The sequence below is a fragment of the Anser anser genome, assembly GCF_964211835.1.
Source record: "Anser anser genome assembly, chromosome: Z".
NCBI classification, from domain to species: domain Eukaryota; kingdom Metazoa; phylum Chordata; class Aves; order Anseriformes; family Anatidae; genus Anser; species Anser anser.
Genome location: NC_139723.1, coordinates 64,496,582 through 64,524,108, shown reverse-complemented (window position 1 = coordinate 64,524,108; position 27,527 = coordinate 64,496,582). Strand labels below are relative to the sequence as shown.

The following is a 27,527-nucleotide window of genomic DNA, read 5'->3' as shown; positions in this document are numbered from 1 at the left end:
GTAGGGAATTGCTTAAAAAGGAGAGCATGAATGTTGTGCTAAAATGAGAAATCTTACAAAATGGGAGCAGAGTTTGTCAGTAGAGTGCTCAGGCTTTGGTTTTGTGGCCAAACCTTCTTAATCTTTTCATAAATTACATTGGCAAAAAATGATTGTAGTTGATGCAAAGTTGGAAGACATCCAGTATGGAACAGCACTGGGAAAACTGTGTTAAGGTGACTGATCTTGAGGACTGCAATAAAAAGTATCAAATTACATAGCAACTTGCAGCATTTTGTGCTTGGAGGACCAATGACATAAATGTCTACTGTAAGACCTGGACTCATCTGTTAGAAGGAATTTAGAGAAGGACCTGGCTGCATTTTCTGGATCAGAAGATGTTTGGAAGGACCAAAGTAGTGTAGCTTTAAAAGTCAAATCTTAGAAGTTCATACAAAATAAGTAACTTGCAGCTGAATCCGGGAAGGTTTCATGCCACTGTACAATGTCTTGGTTAGATTTCATCTGGAGTGCTGCATGTTTTTACGGTTGTGCATGTTCTGGAGGTCTTGTGTGGAGAAAGGCTTAGTAGGATAGAATGTGAGAGTTTTTCATGCAAGACTGAAAGATTATTACTTGCTTATCTTAGGAAAAGGAAGACTGAGAAGCCTGTGTTGTCATCTGTGAAGTCGTCTAAATCAGTCAGAGGCATATTGGAGGGAGTGGGAAGAAAGATGTATGTTGGTCATATATACCAGAACATGAGGGTTCCTGAAGAATTTTTCACTAAGAATGGCAGTGACAAATTCTATCTTTCCTGTGGGATTCAGTGTATTTATGAATGGGATTACATGATGGTATTGTCTAAAGCAATATTCCAAGGTCAAAGAGGTCTTGCCTCTACTTGTAATCCTTTTTGTAGGATTTTCTAGGTCAGCAGACATTTTCACATGTTGACTGTTAATTTTCTGGTTTCACTACATTAATACCTGTTGCTTCCATGAGATAATGTTTTGGGTAGACCTGTGTGGAGCCAGGAGTTGGACTAGATGATCCTTGTGGTCCCCTTCCAACTCAGGATATTCTATGATTCTAATTTCATTTGATAGAAGTAGTTTAGCCACACTGCAGTTTAGTAACAAAGAAAGCCATTTAAAATACTAAGTATTTTAGTTGTTTCAGGGTTCAAATTACACTGGAGACATTCATGTGCATCAAATTTAGAGTTCGTTTTCCTGGATTTCTTAACTTTAAACCTGTGGGTTATTTTTTTTTTCTTTAATGTCCAAAGTAGATGATAACGAGTACTGGCTTACTACCGTGCATTTAAAGCAAAGAAAAATGTCTCATACACAGCTTCTATGCTCTTCTGCTTTAGTTATGGTCTGTGTTGACTGCCTTTTGGGGAAAGTAGGACTAGGTTTGTAAGTGAATGAAAATAAATGAAGTCTTGGTGTGTTTTCATGGTGAACTGTCAAAGTACTAAAAGCTAAAGCTAACACAGGGTTCTGAATCTCTTTTTTGAAAGAAAATTGACATTTACAGAACAGAAACTAACGTAATTTATTAGTCCAATTGTCATCATATGTAGATTGATAAAAACTTTTGCTAAAACCCAGATTAATATTATTTAAACTTAATCTGATGTGTCAGTTTCATAAAATCAAAGAATGGTTAGAAGGGGCCTTAAAGACCACCCAGTTCCAGCCCCCTGCCATGGGCAGGGACACCTCCCACCAGACCAGGTTGCCCAAAGCCCCATCCAGCCTGGCCTTGAGCACCTCCAGGGATGGGGCACCCACAGCTTCTCTGGGCATATGGAGTACCAGCGTTCACTTACTTCCAGGAGAAATCAGCTTTATGCTACAGGTTCATCTGTATGGTCCCTTCCAACCCAAACCATTCTGTGATTCTAAGCAAGGCAGGAGACTTCAGTGACACCCAGGATGGAACAAGCCAGCTGCTAACCATAACAAGTTATTTAGCATAAAAGTCTATGTGTAGAAGATTTGCCCTGGCAAGCGCGATTTAAGAAGCTTGCATGCCTTCCTTGCTGTAACTGGAGAAGGCCATTTGCTGGCATGAAGCATAATTAATCCAGTTTTTGAAACAGCTTGAGCTCCTCACCTCTGAGCAGATCTCGGCGGAAACACCTGCTGAAGCATTCAGAATGCTGCTGCTGCCCAGCTGCGTGCTGCTGCTGACTGGCACAGTTTACTGGGGTATGAAACTCAGACCTGTAACTGTTCATGGATTCTTGTGTATTGTTCACTTCACAGCATGGGTTCACACCAAGTAAACAGACACCAGGAACATATGACCTGTTGTTACATTGTATTGTTGTGGTGCGGATGTACTGTAATTCGTTTCAAATGACTGTCAAATAATGACACCAAGACTTCAAACTGGAGCTGTCTCTGATCCATTGGGAATTTGTGATAACAATCATTAATCTGTTATTCCCTCAGTACCAACAGAAAGTGATTGCATCAGAAGTTCTTTATTTTGTAAGTAGACAGCTATTAAAAATACATTAATAATACACATTCCCTGTAACATATGCATTTTTAAAAGATGTGAAACATCTTCCCTCTTTGGCAAAGGCACAGGACTTTTTGAAGCTAATTACAAAACAATCACACAATTTAATTAATCTGGGTATAGTATTCTTAACAATAGCTGCTTGCAAAATGAGACACCCTGTGTATTGTCATGAGGTAAAGTATTGTTTTGGTATGTTGATTGCCTATTCATTGTGCTACTTCTCCCAGAGGATACTTGAGTTAATTACTTGCCTAATGCGTGACCACCAGTCAGGTTTACTTCATCAGGTCAGGAACATCAACAGTAATCTCAGCAGCATAGAGATACCCTAGGCCTAAACATACAGCAGCAAGCAGATCCCAGAGAACAGCGGGATTTGACTAATAAGCAAGCACTGCACATATGGGCAGAGAATTAACTGGCACTGGTTTTTATTTGAAAGTCTCCCAGGTATTGACTTGCAGATGGACTTGGGGGTGGATGAATGCCATGATGGATGAAGGTCACATATAGGACTCTGCTTCTAACCTTTCTTGTTTTTCTGGAACACCACACCTTAAACCTTTAGTAGCACTAGTTGTTGCTCCCATTGTTTGGGGTTTGGATTTTCCATTCTCTGTTTTCAGTCTTGTCTGGGTTCTCAGACGTCTAGATAAGCCCGCAGGATTTAATATCCAGGTATTATGTATATGGCTTTGCCAATCTTGTTGTTTTAAAAGTTCGTTTGCTTTTGGAAATGCTGCTTGCATACTGATTTTCTTACTAACAGTATCTAATATTCTTCCTGAAAAACACTTTGACTTTGGATTTTGTCTGAGAGGAAGTGATCTTTGCCTCTAGTCAGGCAGTAGCAGCACTGTGTCTCCTTGAACCACCCACTGTTGTAGCTATAACATTACTGCATTCTTTGATGTTTTTTGCTTCAGTGTGAAGGATAAGCTTATGTCTGAACTAACTGGTGAACAGTTAGGCATGTCGTTGATGTGTAGGAAATAAGTTTAACTCTGTATAACTTCTAAACAGATGAAAAGAATTTAAGATGCACCCCCCCCCCCCCATCTCCTGATTTGTCAGATTATTTCCTGTCAAATGCTGTTTGTCTCACCACATTTAGCCTAAGTCCCTGCTTCTGTGACAGAGTTTAAGGTAGCTTCTTTGTCTTTTTTCCCTCTTGTCTAAGCTCACAAAGGACTCCCAGTTACAGCTAATTCTTACCAGTGCAGTAGCTAAACTTTGTGACAATGTTTTATCTGCACACTGTTACTTTTTTTTTTTTTAATCTTATCTTTATTAAATAAGCTCTGGCAGCAGCAAAAGAAATCCAGTTAGCTGTTAAATGAAATGACCTGTTGCTGTCAGTAATTTGGTGTTTTCAGTTCATGCAGGACAAGAATAAATTGTGTTGGCCCCCAAATAAAGATTGAAATCTGTGCCATATGTGTGGCTTTAGATTCCCTCTGGTCTCCCCCCATCCCTTCAGGGAACAAAAATCCTTGCTACCTTGAAATTATCTAGGCCCTCAGAAGTGTCTGAAAAGTAATGAAGAAGCTAGGGTCTTGAGGGGGAGAAGGTAAAGTTGAAAAGACGTAATTTTTCTGTGATAGATAAACGGACAGAAAAGTCTGTGGTATTGGCCAGTGAAAGTGGGATTCTCATCTCCTGGGGCTTTAAGAACAGATGCAAAGACATGATCTAAGCAGAGCTAAAAACACATTTTGCATCTGCTCCTGATTTAAAAAAAAAAAAAAAAAAGTCGGGGGAGGGGTTCTCTGTTTACTACCTAATGGTTTCATGATTACACTTTCTGTCATTGAGTGTCTAAGGACATTAACTGTGAAAAACTCAAAGCTCATTCAAAAATTTGAGTAGAAATCAAGGCCACTTGAAGTGTTTTAGGTACTCAATTTGTTGTAGCAGCCTTTTCACATGTAGGTAGTAATTTTCTTCTCAGAAACTAAATAATGATTCTAACTGGATGTGCAGAAGCTTTTTTATCTATTTCTTAACGTTGCAGTCTCATTTATGTCAAAAATAAAAATACTGCAACAAATGCACTGCTTTAATATGTTGATGTTGCAATCTGTCCTTTATTTTAGGAAGGATAGATTTAGCTGTATTCTGGCACTACTTTAAAACTTATCTTTTTAGCTTTTGAGGTGATTTTTATTTTTTGGGTGTCATTCTTATTTCTTTTTTATATACTGTCTTTTCTCTAGTTACATATGTTGAGGAGTCAAGGTGACTGGAACACCTCTCACCACTCATCTTCTTTCCACACTTTCATTGGTCAGAAGGAGGTTGAGTACTGTAATATGAAGAAGTAACCGTCATAAAATTGCAGCTTGGTCACAGTGTACAGTCACTTCTTATCACATACTTGTAGTCAAATTTTGTACCATGGTCTCACAAAAGTAAAGGGAAAAAAATTATTAAGTGTGTTCTGCCTGCTTATGTGGGGTTAGGAGCTAGGAAAAAAAACTGAAAAATGAAAAATTCACAATAAAGCTCTTGTGAAAATGCTGTAGAGACTTTGAGTAAGGGCTTAATCATGCTAATAATGATTTTGCTATCTTTCAAATACATGTGATTAAGAAACACTTTGTTTCTGTGATTGAAAATGTATTTCTTTCAAACCAAAATTTTGTACTTTCTCAGGTTGAATGGAGTGTTTCCTATGAGTTAGAAAATTCAGTAACCAAAAGTCAAATGCTAAATGAAATCTCACGTCAAATAAAATTGTATTTCATTTTTTTCAGTGTCCTCAAGAGGAGAAACTCAGAAATTAGTTTTTAACCTGCCTGGAAATGCTAGTGTTAGCATGTCTGAAATGTATTTTCTTTTTTCTAATATGTATTTATTTGTGTATTCCCCCTTCCAACAGGAAACAGTCCTCAAGATAGCCCTAGGAATTTCTCTCCCAGTGCCTCAGCCCACTTTTCTTTTGCACGAAGGTAAGAGTTTGTTTTTAGTACACATCATGCATTTCGCAGAGAGGAAATGTTGTTGGACCCAGATATTAAAAGATGATTGGAAATACATAGCTGTATCTGTCAAGTCTATCACTCAGAATGACAAGTGTTATCTCTGTTAAATAACCTCTTTTAAACCTGATTTGCAACAAAATTGTGCTGGATGATAGATACAGTGACATCATACATTTTTAAATGTATACATCATATTAATGGCTTTTAAATAGATGTACACTGTGTGAAAATAGAGAGATTTCCTCATCCATTTGGGTTCGGAGAAATTATAACCTACATCCATATTTTTCTTATTTTTTTCTTAACAGTGTAAGAAGTGCATGGCATGCAAGAACTGTATCTTAGAGAAAATGAAATAGAAATTCATGAGTTCAGGGCCGGGTTTCACTGGTAGCAGCATCGTCACTGTACATTTAATATCTGACCTTGACCTGTTTCGCTATCTGAACAACTGAGACAGTCAGCTCTGTCATAGGAGTGTTGTGAGGATTAATTAATGTTAGAATTTTTGAAGACCTAAAGTGAATTTGAAGTGATCTATGAAGTAAATTACTATTAAATGAACCATAACTTAAGTTGATTATGTGTCATGGGAGACTGCCTATTTGTGCCACTATGGTTCCGTATCACTTAACACCTTGTCAGCCTACCTCAAATAATATGTTCATTAACTCTAAGCCTGAGAGGGTAGGTAGAGTTTATATTTTGACCCAAGAGTATAGACACAAAAAAAGAAATCGGAGTCCTGTGGCATTTTTTGTCATTAAACAATGCCAGGTATGTAACTGTTGCATTTGCAGTGAGATAGCACTTGCTGCTGTAGCTTTACTGCCATTATTTTGGGAATTCATTAAAGCTGCACACACAAGCTCTCAAACGTACTTGTGAAAAAATGGCTAAACGTTTTTTGAAACCTGGAAAGGGGAGAAAGCTTTACACAAGTGTTCCTTTAACTCTTACCTGAAACAAACTTGTCTGCAATAATAGATCATGTCAATCTTTCTGACAGGATATCATGTTACTTTTTTAATCCTTGAAGTATTTCTTTTGAATCTACTTCCTCTTGATAGTATCTTTTTCTTAAAAAAAGGAAAGATGTGTGTTCATAGATTACATTTGTTTGTGAACATATTTTTAGAAAGATTCATTAAATCCTGAAATAGCTTATAATGGAAAAAACAGATGTGAAAGACTGAGCATTATGTAGAAATACAGCAGGCAGGATGTATTTTTCCTTTCACACTCATAATCAACAAAATGTTCAAATAATCATCTTTCTCTGAACCTTAAAATTCAGGAGGAAAAATGAATTCATCTATCAGTGCTTCAGTTTGATTTTGACCATTTTTAGAGTATTGTACAGATACTAGTTTCCAAATGAAAAGTTTTAGATCTTTCATTTAAAGGAGTATTAACACAAGAAGTTTCTGTGATTTCAAAATACTTCACCCTTTTGGTGGGATTCAAAGAAACTTATTTATACCAGTTCCGTGGACACTTTCTTGTGTGTTTATAGCACAAATGCTTGATAACACTTAATTTGAAACAGTGCTGATATAAGAGTTTTTCAGTTTGCTGTGTGTATTGTGGTTATTTCCATATAACCTGTGTGTGGTGGGGATGGAGGCAGAACTCCCCAGGCCACTCTGCAACAGTCAGAAGTGTCAATTTCCTCTGCCCAGAACTGGTGGGTGATGCAGGGGAGTAGCTTGCACTACTTGTATCTGCAACTTAGGCATCTTCTGCCAATACACATGAGTACAGCATGTGTGAGCTGGTGGATCCTGCTTTCTAGAGCTTCTGTGAACTGGGTAGGACTGCAGTATGGTCCAGGGACAAGTGGTGTATCAGGGTCTGGGGGAAAATGCTGTAGATGCTTACTAACCTTTTCTTGCTTCTTCCCAATTCAAAAATCCTCCTATTCTTCCTCCTTTGTTTCTTGGATACCTTCTGTGATAACCATCTCCATCTTCAGTGGCCCTTCTGAGTGAGAACTGCTGTATGATGCAGGAGTTCTGTTCTATATAGAAGTCATTCAGTGAGGATATATATTCTGTCTCACAGGTGTGGAATATGTGGGTCTAAGCCATTTTAAATAAATTGCAAGTACTTTGTCTTTCAACTATGAATACACCTTGCTTGTGCAGCTGAGTCAAAATGAAAAGTATTTTTATAATAGTTTGTTAGCCTGGTTGTTGTTCATTCGTAATGGGGAAGGGGAGGAGAATTAATGAATTAAAAACAAAATTGTGGACGAGGAGGAAGTTTTTTCCAGAGTTCAGTCTTTGATGCAGTCACTTGTCCCTCTACCACATGTTCTTTAATAATTTGCACTGTTAAATTATATACTGTCATTTATAATTGACAATATGTTAGATACAATACTTTACCTCTTTTCATATGCTCTGTCTCTTCAAAATTTGGGTTGTAGCTTGTGGATAAATGGGAGTAGGAAATAAGCTGCTGGAGTGGAGAGAGGGAAGGATGTTTTTAGACAGTTACCTTGAAAGGTAGGGAAATTGGATCAAGAGGTTCAAGGTTCATGATCAGTGTTTTCAGACAGTTACCATGCAGGATAAGTTCCATGCAGGGAAGTTGCAGCAAGAGGTTGAAGGTTCCTGATTCATTATGACTTTAGTTCTACTTTGGGATTTTTTTTTTTTTTTTTTGTGCAGATCAGTCTTGAAAGGTGTTCTTTTTACTGGCTGTAAAACAGAGCCTCAGTTCGCCTGTGAACTCTCCCCTAATATAAAATTGTGTGCTAATAAAAAACTACTCCTGTTTTGTTATTTATGTATGTATTTTTTTATTTTTTTTAAACATATTTGATACAATTGTACTCCAGTCATGGGCATCGAAGTGACAGGTAAATTTTACCTCCTCGGAAATTCAAACACCAACCTCATCATTGCTTTTTGGCTTGTCTTTTTGAATGTTTAAGCTCCATGTTGTCTGTGTGTAGCTCACCTGAAGCTGTGAAGAGTAGAAATTGGCTTTGGTTATGATTCTTTTTTTCTTTTCCTGAGTAAGCGTGATTTTTGCTGGTTTTTTTTCCTGATCTACATTTGATTTTGAAAAAAAAAAAAGTTTATCTGATCATTCTTTCTAGTTATTTTATATTAGCTTGTTAGTTTGCTGGTATCCTGTACTGATGTCAATTACAGAAGTGTTACCCTTATGTTTCAAGCAAACTATATCGGTTATTTTATAGTTCAGAGCATCACAGTTGGTTTGTTCACAGGTTTTTAATTTGCTTCACATTAATTTTCGTTTGATGAACCTGAGAGTCATGAAGACTCCATGTGTTCAATTTTTATGCATATTAGCGAGAGATCAGTTCTGTCAGTCTGTTCATTCACTTTCTAGTTATTTCATCTCACGGATTTTGACTAGAAAAATGCCCTAAAAAGTCTGTAAGCCCAAATCATCCTTGCTGAATGTTTGTTTATTGTGGTCTGATGTGAAAGTTTACTTCTATTAAAAACCTTGTTTATATCATGCTTTTGGAATGCAGTTTTCCACAATAACACTTTTGCAGATGTTTCTGTGTTAGGGTACTGCAGTGTTCATTTGACTAAACTGAGTTTCACAACAGGACTGATGGTCGCCGCTGGTCTTTGGCCTCCCTTCCTTCTTCTGGCTATGGTACAAACACACCCAGCTCAACTGTTTCTGTAAGTATCCAGAATAGTATACTATTATGTGCCCTATCTTCTTAACTGTAGCAAAGGTTCCTTGTTTTTCTTTTTCTTTTTCTTTTTTTTTTTTAAAGAAAAGGCAATGTAGGGTTTTGTGTTCTTTGTTTACTTTGTCTACTTGTTGTATACTTTGAATTAATATGGGATATAAAACTGCTTCACTGATACAGAAGAAGAACTTGAGGTAACTGGTGCTTTGCTTTTACAGATCTTCTTTCTCTGTACGGGAAGCAGTATTTAACTGCCTCCTTTTGATCTATATAGCAGTAGTAGGGAAGACATACTGCCTTATTTTAACCATACGGAAGTTAGGTATTGAGTTTGTGAGTCTCACTTGCTAGCAGAAACCACCCTACAACATGATTCATCTATCCTAGGCTAGACTGCTATCTTAAAATTAGATGAATCACACATTTGCCTGTCTTTTTCATTTGCAATAGTCAGATGCTAGTGCATGATATTAGATGAGATATTTAGCTTTCTAGATGGCTATAATTAGAACAGAAGAATTCCTTAGAATGCATAATAGGATAAATACGGCAGTTTATGTTGTTAGTTTTTGCATGTTAGATCAGTCCTTCTGATGTGATCTCCTATCACACCCAGCCCCATTTTGTGTGCACTGTCTAACTTTTGAAGTGCACCATGGCAGTGCATGTAATTGTGCTCCAATAATAAGGTTAGGTGAGAGAAGTATGAATTTGTACTTCTGCACATGACAAACTTGTCTGTACTGCAGAGGAAGCACTGAGTCGTCTTACAACCTGGAACTAAGCTATCTTTAGTGATAATCACACCTGAGACTAGGAAGGTGCGACTGGGGAGGAAGGCTGCTTTGGAAATGGCAAATAGTGGGCTGTTTGGTTACGTCTCCCGCAATAAAGGGCCTGGTCCTTGCAGATCCAACTATGATTCTTTGAAAAAGGGTAATTTTGTATCGTTAGCCTTGGTTTGTACCTATAGCATTGCACTGTTACAGAAAGTACTGTTTTATGGGTGGTAAATATTACTGGACACCTGATTTTTTTTTTTCCTGTTTTTTTTTTTTAAACGTTTCTGTCAGAGTTTAAGTAAGCCTTCTCTTCTCTTGGATACGTTCTGTTTCTCTTGTGAAGTAGTGGAATTCTACACCCTGTACATTGGTAAAACTTGACCATTTTATACTATGATCAACTCTATTTTATTTTTGTCCACAAAAGCGCTGGAAAATTGAGTCATTTCTGTTTCTTACAATCTTTAAGCCAGGTTGGGGGATTTTATGTATTTTATGAACTGCTCCTCAGCAGCCCTGATTTTTGACCTCAGACCTGTATAGATCATGGCTTTGCCAAAGAAATTGCTTTATTTCACATTAAGTCCTTAAGCACTTCCCATAATGCTCACTCGTACACCTCTTCTTGGAACTAAAACAAATATGCTGTGTTCTTCACTTAAAATATATTGACGTAAAAGGGGTTGTCAGATAATAAGTAATTGCTATAGCAACTCCATCATTGTTAAAAGTAACAGGCTTATGCTACAGAGGAAATGAAAAGCTGTGTTAGAAACGCATAAAAACAGTTTTAATTTTCCATCGACGGGCATAGTTTTTTTCCTTGATAGCTGCAATTTTAAAATGGTAGGTCCATTTTTTTTCTGCTTTCATTACTCTGTATTAAGTTTACTATATGGATGTGCTGGAACATGGAACAACTTTTACATCATGTTCTCATTTCTTTTGGAAAAAAAATCACTCATTTATGGAGTTAAATATCTTAACCTTTGTGATTGTTTTTGAGTTCTGTCTTTATATTCTTTGACATGAAAACATCTTATAAATACTGAACTAGATGCTTTGTGTAGCATTTAACTGTTTCTGATTTGTGGAAGTAAATATTTTCAAATTAAAAAGTTTGGATTTTGTTGAAGAAAGAAGCAGTATAGAATTGATGTCCTTTTTTATTATTTCTATTATTTTTATTATTTTTATTTATTTATTTATTATTTTATTTTATTATTATTTATTTTATTTATTATTTATTTTTATTTATTTTTATTTTTATTATTATTTATTTATTATTTATTATTTTTATTATTTTATTATTTTATTATTTCCTTGCTTTTCATTTTTTACCCACTGGATCACAGAATCACAGAATTGTAGGGGTTGGAAGGGACCTCAAGAGATCATCGGGTCCAACCCCCCTGCCAAAGCAGGTTCCTTAGAGCAGGCTGCCCAGGTAGGCGTCCAGACGGGCCTTGAATATCTCCAGAGAAGGAGACTCCACAACCTCCCTGGGCAGCCTGTCCCAGTGCTCCGTCACCCTCACCGTGAAGAAGTTCTTTCACGTGTTGGTGCGGAACTTCCTGTGCTCCATTTTTTGGCCATTACCCCTTGTCCTGTCCCCACAAACCACTGAAAGGAAGTTGGCCAAATCCCACTGGATGACATATTTGAGTCAGAAAATGAAACTGGAAATCTGCCCATTTAATTGGTTTCATGTACTTTTTCAGAATCTGAAACAGCTAGCCATGTGCAGCCTCATTCTCTATATTTTCACAAATTCATAAAGACGATGAGAGACCACTTCAGAAACAGTAGTCTCAAGAGTATATACAAAACAGTTTATTTTCAGTGCAGGATGAATAAGATTCACATTAATCTGGAGATTTATTAACTGGAGACCAGAAATGTTTTTTACACATCACAATAGATGACAGCTTTGATCTTTGCAAGCAACTAAAAGTCAAAGCAGGAACAGAAGGGTCGTATAAGTAATCATATCGTGATTACGCTCAGATGAATGCAGCAAACCATTTCCTGTTAACCTGTTTTGTTGTTGTTTTGTTTTGTTTTATGGTGGAAGTGAAGAGATTGATGGAATTATCAATTTAATTGAAGTTCATGAGTTTCATATTCCAGTTCTCTAAACCAAGATGAAAGTAAATGAAAATATCTCCTGTGAGGATTGTTCAATTGAAAATAAACTATTGCTGTGTCATACTCCAAGAAACAAAGTTGGATCAGATCTTTCCAGCTAAAACATGCAGTCAAGATGATTATGCCTCTTTTAAGAGAAAGAGACTATAAAGAGGATAAAGCAAGAGAAAATTTGGTTGCATGTTTTTGCCAGTAGCCTGTTAGAAAATTATTTGGATATGTGAAGATAGGCTAGGGAGATCTGGAAATTCATTTTTGCAGTTACATAAACTGGTATTGGCTGCAGATCTGTCTTTCTCTGAAGAACAGTTTGCTTTGCCTTGGTGCGCTGTGCTTGTGTATATATGTTAAATGCTATGTAGCTTTTGAAGCAGCTATTCTAGAATGCCAAGAGAGCTATTTTTTATATTTTTTATTTTTTTTGTGGGGGATGGGAGTTAAGAGTTTTGCTATGAGAGCTCAGATCTGTTCAGAGGTCGCAATTCAGACCTCCAAGAAAATGTGCTCTGGACCTGTGATGATCCTGATGCAACTGAGAGTCCTTAGCAAAAGAAGTATTTTCCACTTTAATCCTGTTGGATGTAGATTCTGTGACATTTTAAGTGTGGAAAACATGAGGAAGATTATTGTCTTCCTGATGTTCCCAGAATCCCCTGAAGTTCAAGAGATACAGATTGATTTTATAGAAATAGGTATATGTGACAGTCCTTATTGGGAAATTTTACTATACTAGAGTATTATTTAACTTAACGATAGTGGCTCTAGGATTAACCGTGAGGTTAACTGCAACTAGTTGCCTTAGTGTGAGATAGGAAGGAATATATTTAGTGCTATGTGCTGAATTATGCATAGTGTTGTGCTGCAGCTGAAATGCATAAATGAGTTACTATGGCTTGGCAAGTTACTACTCATCAAGTGAACTGCAGTACATTCTTGGTGTATATGCTTCCTAGTCTGCAGCAAAGCCAAGGTAATGCAGTCTTGTTAACTTTAACTTGTTCTGACGTGATGAAACCTTCCCGTGTAGATCAGTCCAGTGAAAGTAAACCTCTCTGAGCAGTGTCTTTTCTTCTTCTTTTTTTTTTTTTTTTTATTTCAGGGGATGATTTCATGAGATCTAGTGTGATAACTATGTTTTCTTCAGTTCCTAAAATTAGGATATATTCAGCTTTCGCCATACAAGTTGCTAGGGAATTAGGAAGACTGACTCATTTCTGTGCTTAACAGCTTGGATATTACCTGCTGACCTTAGCAGTGCATGGGAACATCTGTACAGTATGAAAGTTTACTGTTTTCTTTCACTTGGGATAACATAGCAAAGATGTTTTTACTGTACTGGTCTCTGATAAAAAAGCAGCCAGGCAGGGGTCTTGATGTCCCATATGACAAGACAAATAAGTACAATAATTTGCACATGAAGATTGTTATTTAGAAGAATCTCATTTTGTTGAAAAAGTCAGCTGAGGACTGAAGAGCTCCAGAAAGAAAGAAAAGTTTTTGGACTTCTTCCCCTCCACAGATAAAATAAAGGGACTGGTACCGAGTAGCTTTGTAGAGCCATACAACGATACCTGTAAACTGAGCTATCTTGGAAACCACCTTTGGGACCAGAAACACTACAGCGTCTATAGTAATAGTCCAGGCTAGCAAGGCTGGTTGTTAATGCATTGACCCATGGACACATTCTTCACAAAGACATCAAATCCAAGCTGAGCAAAGTAGTTTCAAAGTTCTTCTGCTAAACATTTGATGTGGCTTAAGTAGCCAGCCATGCTGCATAAAAGGCAGCACTGTGTTATATAGGGGGGCTTTACACACAGTTTTGCAAGGCTAGTTATTGTAGTAACAATTTCAATCTCATAACTGTCTATATCTTCCATTTTTAAATGAAATGGGTGGTTTAAATATAATCCTTTTAATTTCCATCAGCCATAGAAACTATCTTGATAAAGGCATTAAGTTCTTTCATGTCATTTTAAATGTACAGCTTTTAAGAGAAAATAGCATATGATTTTTTTCTACGAGAATTTAGATTACATATAACTTTTTTTTTTTTCAAAACTTCATTAATAGCTTAAATTTGGATAATGAAATAACTTCTGTATGTGGAATTGAAATATGTATGGTGGCAATAAGTTGTACTCTGCAGCTATCATTCTGTCTTATGTAAATAATTAATTTTCAGCAGACTCAGTTTTAAATATTCTTTTAAATATTGGTGCGTATTACTGATGCCAGATGTCTTCTTTGCCTTAGACAGAGGAAATGTGAACTTCTGAAATGCAACAGCCTTCTTCCGAAACTGAAGTTGTTTTTATACCCTGTATTTAGCTCATTAAGTTGAGACTAATTATTTTTCTTCTTTAATTTGATAGCTAAACGTTGGAAACAGTAACTAGTTTTTATATTAAATGGCTTCATTCATGAGCTGTGAACATAATCTTGAAAATGCTTTTTCACTCTGATAGAAGCTTGTGTTCTGTTCTGCTCTTGTAGTCATCCTGTTCGTCCCAAGAAAAGCTGCACCAGTTACCATACCAACCAACACCTGATGAACTACATTTTTTATCTAAACATTTCTGTACCACTGAAAGCATTGCGAGTGATAACAGGTGCAGGACCACTGCAATGCGTCCGCGCTCCAGAAGTCTCAGGTGAGTTCCTCCGTCTAGTAAGAGGGGCTGAATCTAAATTTCTAAACGTCATGGTTTTGTGCATTGGGAGCATTCTCTATTTTCAAAATTGCTTAAGTATAATACAAGAAGTAAGAATCTGTGCCTGAACTATTAATAATCCTTTTTAATTGTTACCCCCTGGTTTTGATCATCACTTAATTCTGCGTTTAGAAGTGTAATCTGGGTCTTAAAGGAGGCAACTAACCTGTATGAAATGTCTTGCTGAGCTAGTCCGTGCTGATCTAACTACTATTCTAGAGTTGAAACTCTAGAGAATATAGTCTTTTGTTGCAAAATAATTTGAAATGTATTCATATTCATGGAGTGTCTGGAAAGAAATGCAGTGAAGAAATGGGCAGGGAGTTGGGGGGAATGTATTCATTTGTTTTCTTTAACCAAGATGAACTTCGTTTTCTTGTTTCCCAAAGAGTAGGCCAGTTTCCTTTATGGTGGTCATTTGCATAAGGTGTTTCATCGAAGATTGTTTTTTTTTTGTGTGTGTTCAATTTTGCCCTTTTAGATCGCTGAAACTCACTTGTTTTGCTCTTGCAAGAAATTCTTATGTATGTGTATAAGAAGCCCTAACGTATACGTTGCGATAAAGACAGTCCTTTAGGAGGGCATTGCTTTTGTGGAGTCTTATTCCACATGTTTTATACCATACTTGGGTGGGCTGGTGTTCCCAGCCCAGGAAAGTCAGGTGGAGATTTTTAAAGGAAATGATAGCCAAGAATGAGGCTCTTGATAGTATGAAGGAGTTTCCTGGGTTAGCAAAGGCTGTGGGTACCTTTTATGGATGGTTTTACTGCAAGTCTCATGCTTTGTTTTTTTCCAGGCACAGTGTCTCGGGCATTGATGGAACCTATGCCTATGTGCGGCATTATTTGTAGGAAGTCAGATTGGAGATAATTGTTTTGATTTTTCTTCTATTTTCTAATTTAAAAATAGATTAAAAAAAAAAACAAAAGAACTTCTCAACATTTTCACTTGCAGATAATAGAGGTCTTGGTCAGGTCTTGCTGTTTTAATTGTATGTAACCTTCAAAGGGGTGGGTGTAGTCATACATATAATAAGCTCTTAAATATATATCTCTGTTGCCCTTCTGAGGAAGAAAAAAGTAATGTCACGAGTGTTGCAAAGCTGCATGTATACCAAACTGTAGTTATAAACTAAGAAAATAACATCCTTGACAGTTATATGTCAAATACATTAACTATTTTTTAAGGCATGGTCACAAATAGCAGAAAGGAACCAAGCGTGCCACTGATTAGAGGACGTACCTGTCTAGTGAAGCATGTGCTGACTTTTTGGTGCAAATAAGCTATGCAGAAATATAAGTACTAATTCTAGCTCATGCTGAGACAAGTTTAAAGAGATAATTTGCTTTGCTTGCAGCCCTGGACGTTCTCCTGCCTGCTGTGACAATGAAATAATTATGATGAACCATGTCTACAAAGAAAGGTTCCCAAAGGTAATGAATTATATTTAAGATATGCAATATCTAAATTGATAGGCAACATAGGTTTTAAGTAAATGGTGTTTTTGTTATGGGAACTAATGATCCAAGGCTGTAATGGCTTTCATAAAGCATCACCAACCTCTTATTAGAAAGATAAAATCACAATAAAGAAAATCCCTGCTGAGAAGAACTGGACATTCATTTGACAAAGCTGCTGAACTGGTTTTGAAATTAATCATGCTAGTAATACATTCTGCAGGTTGGAAAGAAACAATATGTTCATTTTCAATAGATGCTGTGTACTTGGGGTTAATGTATACTGAATAAGTAAACTGAAACTGTTTCTGCAGCTCAGTCTTGTACAGAGTCTGCTGGTACACCTGCAAATTTCTTTCTTCAGTGCCATTTCTCCCTTTTTGCAAAACCTTGTTATACGCTTACTTAAAAGGTAAAGATCAGTACATAGTTGTGAGAGTTTGACTCAGATACCAAATCAGGAAATGTTGCTGTCTTGTGCAGAGATCTGAGACAAAAATGAGTTCTTTGGTGCAGGCACATTGCAAGGTGCACTGTGCTCTCAGTTTCTCATAGAATTTTGATGATTCTTGGCAAATAAAATAAGGTTAAGCTGATATCACTCAAAAAATGCCTACAAGTAGGAAAAAAAGTCTTAATTTTTCTTCACATAAATTTCTTTATGGAAGTATGAAGATATTTGTAGAGGGATTGAGCAGCAATCAGTAGTGTGAAATGATCTGCTCATTTCACTGGGTAATGTACGAATTAAGAGGTGTGGGTTTCCTTTTTAAAAAGAAAAATACTGCAATATCTATTTTTTTTAAGCATATGCAACTATGAGAAACAGTCAGTTGGATCTATAAAGCAAGCACATCTAGCAACCTGCAGACACATCTAACAGGACCTGTGAGCCTGTGATTTTTGTAATCATTTAATGGGCTTTCAAACTCTGAACTCAAAGTTTCAAAACTTTGAACAATTTTGCGGTATAACCTGTACAAAAGGAAAGGAGATACTCTGGTCTGTAGCACCTACAGTTTATACAAAACAGCCAAAGACATTCATGAGTTCTCATTGCTTTTATTTTGATTTGGACTTATTTTTACAGTCATGAATGTTAACTAATTATTTTAGTGAGCAGTATAAGATCAGTGTTTATGACTTCAGCAGACAGAAGGTAGGATTTGCATAATAGACCCGTAAGGCGATTGCTTTTCCGAACTGATAACTGGGGAAATGTCATCTGACATTTTGTCTATTTGCTTGCTTTTTTTGCTTCAGTCATTTCACGTATTTTGTGTAGGTAATTTCTTAGGCACCCTAGAAACGTTGTAAAACCAGAAGTAAGCTTTGAGGTTGTAATGCTGATATAATGTATCGTGTATGTATTTGTATATAGGCCACAGCTCAGATGGAGGAAAGGCTTCAGGACATTATAACAAATCATTCTCCAGAAAACGTCCTTCCCCTGGCAGATGGAGTGCTCAGTTTTACCCACCATCAGATCACAGAACTGGCTCGAGATTGTTTGGATAAATCCCACCAGGGCCTCATCACGTCACGATACTTCCTTGAATTACAGCAGAAATTAGACAAATTGCTACAGGAGGTATGAGCCATGAGAATGCTGTTATATTTGGTAGAAAAGTAGTTTAAATATGTTTGCCTAAGAGTTTCTGTCTTGAAACTATTGACTGTTGCACTCAAATAATTGTCGGTGTTCATGGCAGTTTTAGTCTACATAATGACCACAACAAGGACCAAAAGGCATCCTACTGTAGTCTGGGATAAGTAGGTTGTAAAGTTTCAGAAACAACAACATTTTCTGATGCAGTGCAAGTTATAAATTGCTTACAGAAGTGTGTGAATAAGCCCTAAATGAGGAGGCTTGCTGTATCATTTACTGTGGATAAATGAGGAAACGTACTCTTTCTACTTTATCAGCCCTACTAATTGCCTGCTGTGTTGACAAAGGAGACAGCAACCTTTATGTTTGTGTTACGTGGAGGTTATTTGGCTATTTAATTATTTAAATATTTATTTCTTTCATAATTAAACTGTTTATTAACAGAAATTGTCAGTTCTAAAAGCATTGAAACTTCCATAGAATAGTCAGCTAAATGTATTAAGAAAAACATGAAACTTGCTAAAGAAATATGCGATGCTGTATGTCAGCATGTTTTATAGATGTATCATTTTCAGAACAAATGAATATGCTGAATGCTGTAATTGTTGTTTGTATAGGACTTGATAGTACATTATAAACCAAAGTTAATGTGATAGACCAGCAGATTTGATAGACTTGAAATTTTCCCACTGAGATATTAAGATGTTATGCCTGTGTTAATTTATTTTTTTTCCTGGTCTTTTCTTCTGTTTTCTTTTAAATGCAGGAGCAGTTACTAAGGCTTTTGGTTAATTTTTTTTTTGTGCTGTATTTTATTGTCTTCTTTTCAGTGAATATACGTATTTTACTGATTTCTACAACTACTGTATTTTGAACCTTCCCATAAAGCAATGCAAAATTTAAGACATCAGTGAAGTATTTCTGCATTATTGAAACTCTACTCTTTGAGCAAGGAAATAAGAGCTTGCTTACTAGTCAAAAGAGAGTTTGAACTAGTGACCTTCTTGAGAAATAAATTTTTTATGATGCCAAAGTGCAGACAGAGTTGGCAAGTTGGCTAGAGATATCTCACTAGGAATTATGTTATGGTAGTGATAATGTCAAAATACAAAGAAACACGTCTTAAAAGCTAAGATGCACTGAACTGTATGTGTAAACAGTATATCCCTTAAAATGGCTGCACAGCAAGTAAAGTTTAGAGTACAAGTTGGCACATTCATTTAAAAACAGTAACAAAAAACCCTCCAGTTATTCTCCAAGCTGTATATAAAGCAGTGTATAGGTGTTAAAAAAAACAACAACAAAACACTCATTTTGTCATGTACTATCATGCAAATTCTATATTATGTTAAAATTTTCTGCTTTGCAAAGATATAATGCCTTAAAATGTTAAGGCTCACCTTTTGAGTAAGTGCAAATGGTATCTGTCAATAGTGTAATATGATGAAAGGAAAATTTTCTGCTTTGCTTAACTCAGCTGTGGGCACTCAGTTGTGCTTTGGATTCACGCGACGTATTTGTTATCAATTCCCAGCTGTGACTTTCAGGAGAAAGCTGTGCTTCCTACTGCTAGTTGGCACATTGTGATTATTTTGCATAAGCTGGGGAAGGCTCCTTCGATATTTGAGCAGTTTGGTTCAGTTGAGATTTTTATAGGTCTAAGATCAAGAGGCTAAGTGGATCTGAATGCTTTCCTGCTTCATCCTTCTTTAATGTAATATTTATTAAGTCTTTGTTCACATACACACCTGAGTGTTCGCAAAACTGTACAAAGTTGCTTTAATTTTTTCTGGTGATTAAAACAGGCAGACATTTTGTTTACAAAAGAGTTCTCTTTGGAATTGATTGGTAGTGTGCAGAATACAAATGCTTGTGCCAGTTAAGGTTCTTCTAAAATCCGTTGCAGAGTGCTAGATGATGTTTGTGCCTTTTTTCTTGTTTTCTTTTTTAAGCTTTACAGATTATCTTTTTTCAAATATTTGGTATGTTTTTAAATGATAGCGCTTATGTTGAGAGCAGCATGTGGCTTCATTTTTTGTAGGATTTTTAATTACAAAAATACAACATGTTTTATATGAAAAGTATTTAGTTGCTGTATTAATCATTTTCAAAATGTTAGATTCTTAGTTTTCTTTCAATTCCTTTTGTGATTTTGAATAAGAAAGAGATGAGGAAAACTTCAGTTTATACTGTTAAGAACAAAGAAATACTTGGGTGATGTTTGAAAGGCTATTGGTATGTTTTAGTCATATGGCTTCTTTGCATTTGTTAGCATCCTCACATTATACCTTTTCTTCTTAGAGATAAAAGTTTAAGAGAACCATTTTGCAAATCTTTTCAAACCTTTCAGAACTGTTTTTTCTATAGCATTCTTTTTTTTGTCATCACCTTCACAGAACTCGAGTTTAAATTGCCTTCCTTTTGCACGTACCTGTGTGTGGCCTCTCTATCCAGGAAGTGGTGTAGCCTCCTGTTTTGTTTTTGTTTTCATCTCATCCTAAAACTGTTAACTAAAACTTAACTATTTGTACAAAAGTACGTATAGGTAGATGGATGATGTATTGAATTGTATTTCCTTTTGTGAAACTGATAACAGTAAGTATATAATTAAAAAATGCAGATATGTCATTTTTAGGCACTTTTACTTCATTGTTGCAGGGATAGGATTGTACAAATTGTATTACTTCAGTTTGAAATTACAGTGTTGCTATTATTACCATTGCTGCTGGTATCTTGATAATGATTTACAATTTGTCTAAAGTACATGCTTCAAAACCAGCAATTATATTTACAAGTTGTGCATTGAATAAGTTTTGTTTTATTTTTCCTTTTATGTTCAATTTTTAGGCACAGGAGCGATCGGAGAGTGGAGAACTGGCATATATTAAGCAACTGGTCCGAAAAATCCTAATAGTTATTGCTCGTCCTGCTCGCTTACTGGAATGCCTGGTAAGGTGATGCTGCTATAAGTAGGTTTTCTTACTTGTTACTCTGGGAAATTTTTTGGATTAGTATTCAAGGCCATTTACAATCATTTCCTGAAATGTCAAACAACTGGGCAGGGCTTCATTGTTGGTGAGATCCTTTTTACTTTTAAGTCAGAAACATGAGACTGACAGGGAATTCCGGCAGTTGTGTTTGGCTCCCCACTATTGCAAATACGATGTTATTAAATCCCTGTCATAAATTTGGGAAGCTCCAGTTTAAAACCACTTGGGTTTTTCTGTTGTTTGTTAGACTTTGCTGTTCTCTTGGGAAGACTTCTCTGGAATCATAATTACTTCATGGTTTTCCCGTTGTTGTTGTTCTTACAAGTTTCATAATTTTGTTGCACTGAACAGTTGCCAGAGCTATAAGCAGCTTGTATTTAGCTCTGCAGTACCTTTATGGGGGGAAGGGTTAGGGTGTCTGAACAAACAGTTAGCCTGAATTATTCTGGGGACCAGAAGAAACAGAAGAGTTAACTTACGCGTGAGGATAACATGGATGTTGCCAGGCTGGGCTAGCTTGTGCCAGGCCACCTGGGTGTTTGTCTGCTTTGCCTGCCCCTGATGTGAGAGCTGGGGAGGCTCAGGTGCGGGAAGTTGCGCCTATGCACAGAGCCAACGTGCTTCAGTTGTTCACTGGAAGTAATAAATGCTCAGAGAACACAGTGTACTCAGGAGGATGGTGTAGACACCCAAATACCATGTAAGAGCCAGCCTGACTCCAACAGGCCTGGCAGGAAGCCTGAGCTGACTTTGTTGAGCTGCTGTGCTTGCCAATACCAGGATCACAGTGTTGACACTGCACATGGCTATTTGAGGCTGGCAAGACTGCGTATGTGGGAGCTGCTAACCTGCTGCTAGACTCAAGTTATGCCTGAAAGTGTCATAACTGCATTTGCATGCCACTGAATCTGAGCTAGTCAGTCTTTCCAGCCTGATCTTGGCTCTGCACTGTGTTCCTTCATCTGTGGCACAGTTAATCCACAACCTGGATCATTCAGCCATGGGCATTTTGAGTGCTGGCTCTGTTTTGTTTTGGAAATACCATGTCTCAGTGTTCCCAGTTGCAATTTGTTCATGACTTGCAGTTCAGAAAAAAATCTGAAATACGGTATGTGCTCTGGAGCAGAACATAAAAGATGTAAAAAATAATGTCAGGTTCTAGAGAAGAGGGCGCCTTAGCATGTATTGCCTCTACTATCGAATCCAGGCTTGCTTTATGTCTTCACCCTGTCCCCTGCAATGCTTATTCAGTCATATCTAGAATCAACTTCTGTGCTTCATTCTCAAGGTTCACATAATCCTTCTCCAGCCTTTTATCCAATTTCTCATGATGTCTTGCTTCCCTCTGGTCCATGTCCTCATCGTTGCACATGCAAAAAATGTCCTTAAATGCATTCTTTGTGGCACTTTGTCCTCCCTTCAGATGCTCCCCTCCTCCTTCCCACTCAGTCTTGTTCCCAGTCTTATCTTTTAATTCAAATACTTTCCTGGTGACCCATTTGCCCACTAGTTCATTCTCCCTAAATATTAAGTTTTATAGCTAGCTTGTCCAAATCTCCATTCACTTAGTCCCCAGTTTCTACCCCTGGGATTTTATCCCAGCCTACTTCCTCTGCCACACTACACTTGAAGTGGAACTGCTCCATATCTCCTGTTGGTCCCTTTGCTGGCCCTACTGATGTGAGTGGAAGGGACAGTGTTGTCAGACCGAGAAATGAGGTCTCTCTCTCTCTCTCTCTCAGTTTGGGTGCATAGTTGCTTCCAGCTGTTTAGCTTTTCAGAACAGCAATGGCAGAGAAAGCCAGCACAGCTTCTTTGGAGTGTTCTTACTTCAGACAGAGATTTAAGCTGGAACGACAACTCTGCGCTGTATGTTTTTTCAGAGGCAGGTAGCTTGAACAAATGTAGGCAGATAGTCACAAAATCCACATTTCATATGCAAGATGTTAAGCCTTACACCATAAAGGTCACTGGAATTGTTTAATCTTGCAAAAACAATATTTTTCCATAGCTTCTGTCTAGAATAAATTTTGAATAATGTTGGCTAATATTTCAAAAGGTCTGTCTGAAATAGATACTAGGTATGGAAAATTTCAGCCTCTATAAGAAAGTTCATCGCTTTACAGGAAATAAATCCAGTGCTTTTATCATGAGGAGTTTCATGTACTATACCGTAATGCAATCAGTTTTCTTATGGCAATCTTAGCTTAGAACTACTGCCAAATGTTGAAAGATTTTTTCCATTTTCAGTGGCTTCAGTACGTGAAGAATGAAACACAAAGGTAGAAGTAAAGATAAGGAAATAAATTTCTTGTTTATAATATTTACATATATATCTAGATGTATACGTGTTTGTATGTGTATGCATTACGCATACTTATTTATCTGGTTAGAGGTATCTGTTCTGAAATTACCTTGACTTACTAACAAGTGGAGGAGAAACTGGATAAATATACCTACCACTGCTGCTGGTAAGGAGAAGTTGTTTTCGTGATGAAGGCAAATAGCTTATGTCTACATGCATATCATCACATTGTTGCGTTCATCAGTATCAGAGACTAGCACATAAGAGATTCAGCATGTCAAATGAAAAGAGTAAGGCTAAAACAGCATGTAATACTTAGTTACACATTTCAGATTTCTAGGCTGTTTAGCAGTCTCCAAAGACCTTGAGCTAAATAAGAGAGTTTGGGTATTTAATGGTTTTGTGGTAAATCCACTGAAGTAGGCTGCAGATGTTGTAAATAGTTTCATGAAAAATAAAAAAACTGAGATTGTTTCTTATAAGACTGAAAATACCATAGACATTTCACTTCAGAAACACTGCAAGTCCTCCTGGTAGCTGCAGTGGTTTGGATGTTTCCAAAATGAAGCACGATATGTGATGTCTCAAGCTAATTTCTCTTCCAGATTGGGACGTTGAGTTCCCAAGTCCTGGGTAGCCTAAGGAGCTAGGGCAGGAGTCTGGTGACCTAGCAGGCAGACAAAAGCCCCAGGAAGTTATGGCAGGGCAAGAAAGAAGCAAGGAAGGAAGCTAACAAGCTCAGCCGCCTCCCTGGCTTCTACTGAAATTTTTGGTAGAACTTACTTGCTCAATCAAAAGTCTGTTTAGTTGTGCCAGTGTTTCATCACTGTGTATTGTGTTCATGTGGCAAGGCTTTGGTAGCAGGGGGCCTGCAGGGGTGGCTGCTGTGAGCAGAGCCCAGGAGCTGCCTGTGTCAGAGCCAAGCAGACTTAAGGAAGTGAAAAAGCAAACAACAACATAAAAACCACCATGCAGCAGTTGTGAGAGGGAGGAGTGAGAAAATGTGAGAGAACCAGAAAATGTGAGAGGGCAGGAGGTGTTCCAGGCAGGCAGCAGCAGTTCCCCTGCGGGCTGTGGAGAGGCCCCTGGTGGAGCAGGCTGTCCCCCTGCAGCCCACGGGTCCCACACGGAGCAGATCTCCACGCTGCAGCCCGTGGAGGAGCCCCCGGTGGAGCAGGTGGATGTGGCCTGGAGGAGGCTGCGGCCCATGGAGAGCCCCCGCAGGAGCAGGACCCGGGCCGGAGCTGCAGCCCGTGGAGAGGAGCCCACGCAGGAGCAGGGGTCTGGGGGGAGCTGCCGCCCGTGGGGGACCCGTGCTGGAGCAGTTTGCTCCTGGGGGATGGACCCCGTGGTACGGAGCCGTGTGGGAGCAGTGCTTGAAGAGCTGCTGCCTGTGGGCAGCCCCGCAGGCTCAGTTCGGGAAGGACGGCATCCCGTGGGAGGGACCCCGCGTGGAACAGGGGCATCAGCATGGGAAAGGAGCAGCAGAGATGAAGTGTTATGGACTGACCCCCATTCCCTATTGCTCTGCACTGTGTTAATTGGTAAGAGGTAGAAGAATGGAGATTTGAGTTGAGTCTGGGAAGAAAGAGGGGGGCAGGTGTTTGTAGTTTGCTTTTATTTCTCACTGCCCCTCTCAGTTATGAGTTGGCAATAAATTAAATTAATCTTTCCCAAGCCAAGTGTTTTGCCCATGTTGGTAATTGGTGTGTGATCTCCCTGTCCCCTGAACCCATGAGTGCTTTTCATTGTATTTCTCCCCATCCTGCTGAGAAGTGAGAGAGTGGCTCAGTGGACATCGGACAGCTAGTCAAGGTTAATCCAGCACATTGACTGGAAAACATCTTAGTGCCTCTTACTGTATTAAGTATTGCTCCTGTTGTGGTCTATTGTTGGGAAGAACATCTTGAAGAATACAGAGGCTGTGTGAAAGAAGTTTTGATATGAATTCATAGAGAAAGGTAGTGAAAGGCTTTTTTAATTAAAAACAAAAAAGGAAAATACCCTTTTATTAATCATCCTTTTTCTGTTCAATGCTTCCCTATTTGTATCTTCTCTTAAGGTAGTGAAATAAATTTTATTTCCAAGCGAGTTAGAGGACAGGCAGGGATTATGGTAAATACTTTTTTCTCACTGTTGGGGGCTTGCCTGTTACACGTGGGATGAACTACAGTAGTAATGTAGTTGATTCACAAAATATGATGTTTCTCGTCTAGTTTTGGATCAGTTGGATGAATGAAACTGAAATGATGTTTTCTGCAAATTAGAATTTGGTCTTCATTCTAAAGTCAGTGATTCATTTAGTTGCATTTTCCGTAAAATACAGTGCATATATATTGAATTAAAACATTTCAAAATTTCATTTAGAAGTGAAAACAAAAAAGCAATATATTTATGTAGTTTCTTTAGTAGATTTTTAATATGCAATGTACACACTTACTACATTTATGTAGAAAGTACACATAGTTCAGTAGTAGATTTTTGTGTGCAAGCAGCTGCAGGGAGATGAAGTCTTCTTAAGTGAGATCTTGTCACTGAATGATACACTGAATAAATACTGAATGAATTGTTGGTTATAGGTCATTTCACTGAATACTGTGGGAAGTTTTGGGGGCAAAAAACTTCCTATTAATAAAACACTGCTCTGAAAGAATGGTATGATGTTTCATGGCTTACAGCATATTACATTGTATAGGAATTGTAATAGAATAGTAGGTTACTAATAGAGTAATGAGGTATTGTTTTTAATAAGGGAAATGACAAATATTTGCAATAGAAACAAAAAAGGAGATTGTTATATTAGGTTCTAAGGCTTCAATTTCTGCAAGGAGAATGATGATGATTCTTTTTTCTTCTAGGAATTTGATCCCGAAGAGTTTTACTATCTTTTGGAAGCAGCTGAGGGCCATGCTAAAGAAGGGCAAGGCATTAAAACAGACATCCCTCGATACATTATTAGTCAGCTGGGCTTAAATAAAGATCCTCTGGAAGGTAAGTGCACCTCTTTGTCCAGCTATAGACTCCCAGATACTTCTTTCTCAAGGTATTTATTTGTTGTGATACTAAAGATGTTAGCAGAACAAGCATTCACTAATCCATTGGGTTTTCTCACAAGCTCAAAGGCATTAAAAAGCCACCTGAGATTTTCTGCTATGAATATCATTCGCAAATACATTGTTTCAGTTATATTCATCTTCTTCCAGTCTTGCAGTGTAACTTCCTTATTTTAACTCTAATTGAAATTTACAGGTATAATTTGATAGCCACTATTATCCAGCTGTAGGTAATAACTGGCACTGGACTAAACTGTTACTTGCCTTTCAGTATCCCCAGCTTCCCGCATCTTACACTGCCTGAAAAGTATGTCTTCCATTCCTATTAAAACTGTGAAAATTTACTTTCCTGATTAACTTAATCGTCCATGAGGACTTCTCTAGGGGGAAGCTGGGTTCCTGTGGAGGTACTGTCATTGCAAAACATTCTTTGTTGTTTGATTCTTGTTTTAAGGACATTGTTGGGTAAACTAAAATTACTTGTCTCCTAACCAGACCATCCTCTCTTCCATTCTGAGACCAAGTTCGATCACTGGTGAAAAGTGGAAATTGATTTTTTGCATTCTGTGCTAGTCTTGCAGTTAGAAAGTCCAGCAGAAGTGCCATCATGGAAAATTGGTCTAGCTAGTGCCATTTTGCCTGTCTTCTGTGTTATGACCCAGGACAAGGAAGATCTCTAGGGGAGGACTTGATAACACAAAACAATAGTGATAACATTTGACAGGCTTTTTTTTTTTTTTAACCAATTCTTATGATGCAAGATCGTATTTCATTAAATCTAAGGAGTAGGATATTACATGTTAAAAGAAATTTTTTTGTTCAGCTTAAGCAGTTTGTGAAGTTCAGCAGTGCCATGTGTTGTCAGGAATTTGGTTAGATCTGATTCAATTCATATTATGTTGAAATAAGTAAAAGAAGTTGAGCCTATTATTAGTCTTCTTCCTATCTTCATAGAAAAAAAAAATCATCCAAATATTATTTTTAATCGTAGATGTAGATTAAAGCAGTGTCGATGCATTTTGCAGGGATTCAGACTTCAGGAAGGATGCAGGGCAGATCAGGAAAAAAACTCAAATTTAATGAAATGTGATCTTGTATCTGTCATGTAGTACTGGGACAGACAAAGAAGTAGCTTAACTCTCTGCAAGATACATAGGTGTCTGCTGGATTTGGTGAGATGTTGGTTTGGTCTAAAATGACAAATCATAAATTCTTCACTGATGGAGTCTGCCAGATAGAATTTTGTGGGTTGAGAGCTTAGTATTATTGACCCT

General features: G+C 37.6%; 1 protein-coding gene across 11 annotated transcripts in view; it reads left to right on the top strand.

Moving 5' to 3' along the window:
• MAST4 (microtubule associated serine/threonine kinase family member 4) overlaps positions 1-27,527 on the top strand; it is a 303,813-nt gene that overhangs the window by 233,752 nt on the left and 42,534 nt on the right. For all 11 annotated transcript variants that reach the window (XM_083816619.1, XM_083816622.1, XM_083816623.1 and 8 more), the window contains 7 exons: positions 5,405-5,474; positions 9,103-9,181; positions 14,622-14,779; positions 16,197-16,272; positions 17,678-17,887; positions 20,753-20,854; positions 26,059-26,191. In XM_083816619.1, the coding sequence (XP_083672745.1) occupies positions 5,405-5,474; positions 9,103-9,181; positions 14,622-14,779; positions 16,197-16,272; positions 17,678-17,887; positions 20,753-20,854; positions 26,059-26,191 (828 nt within the window). The remainder of the gene's footprint in view (positions 1-5,404; positions 5,475-9,102; positions 9,182-14,621; positions 14,780-16,196; positions 16,273-17,677; positions 17,888-20,752; positions 20,855-26,058; positions 26,192-27,527) is intronic.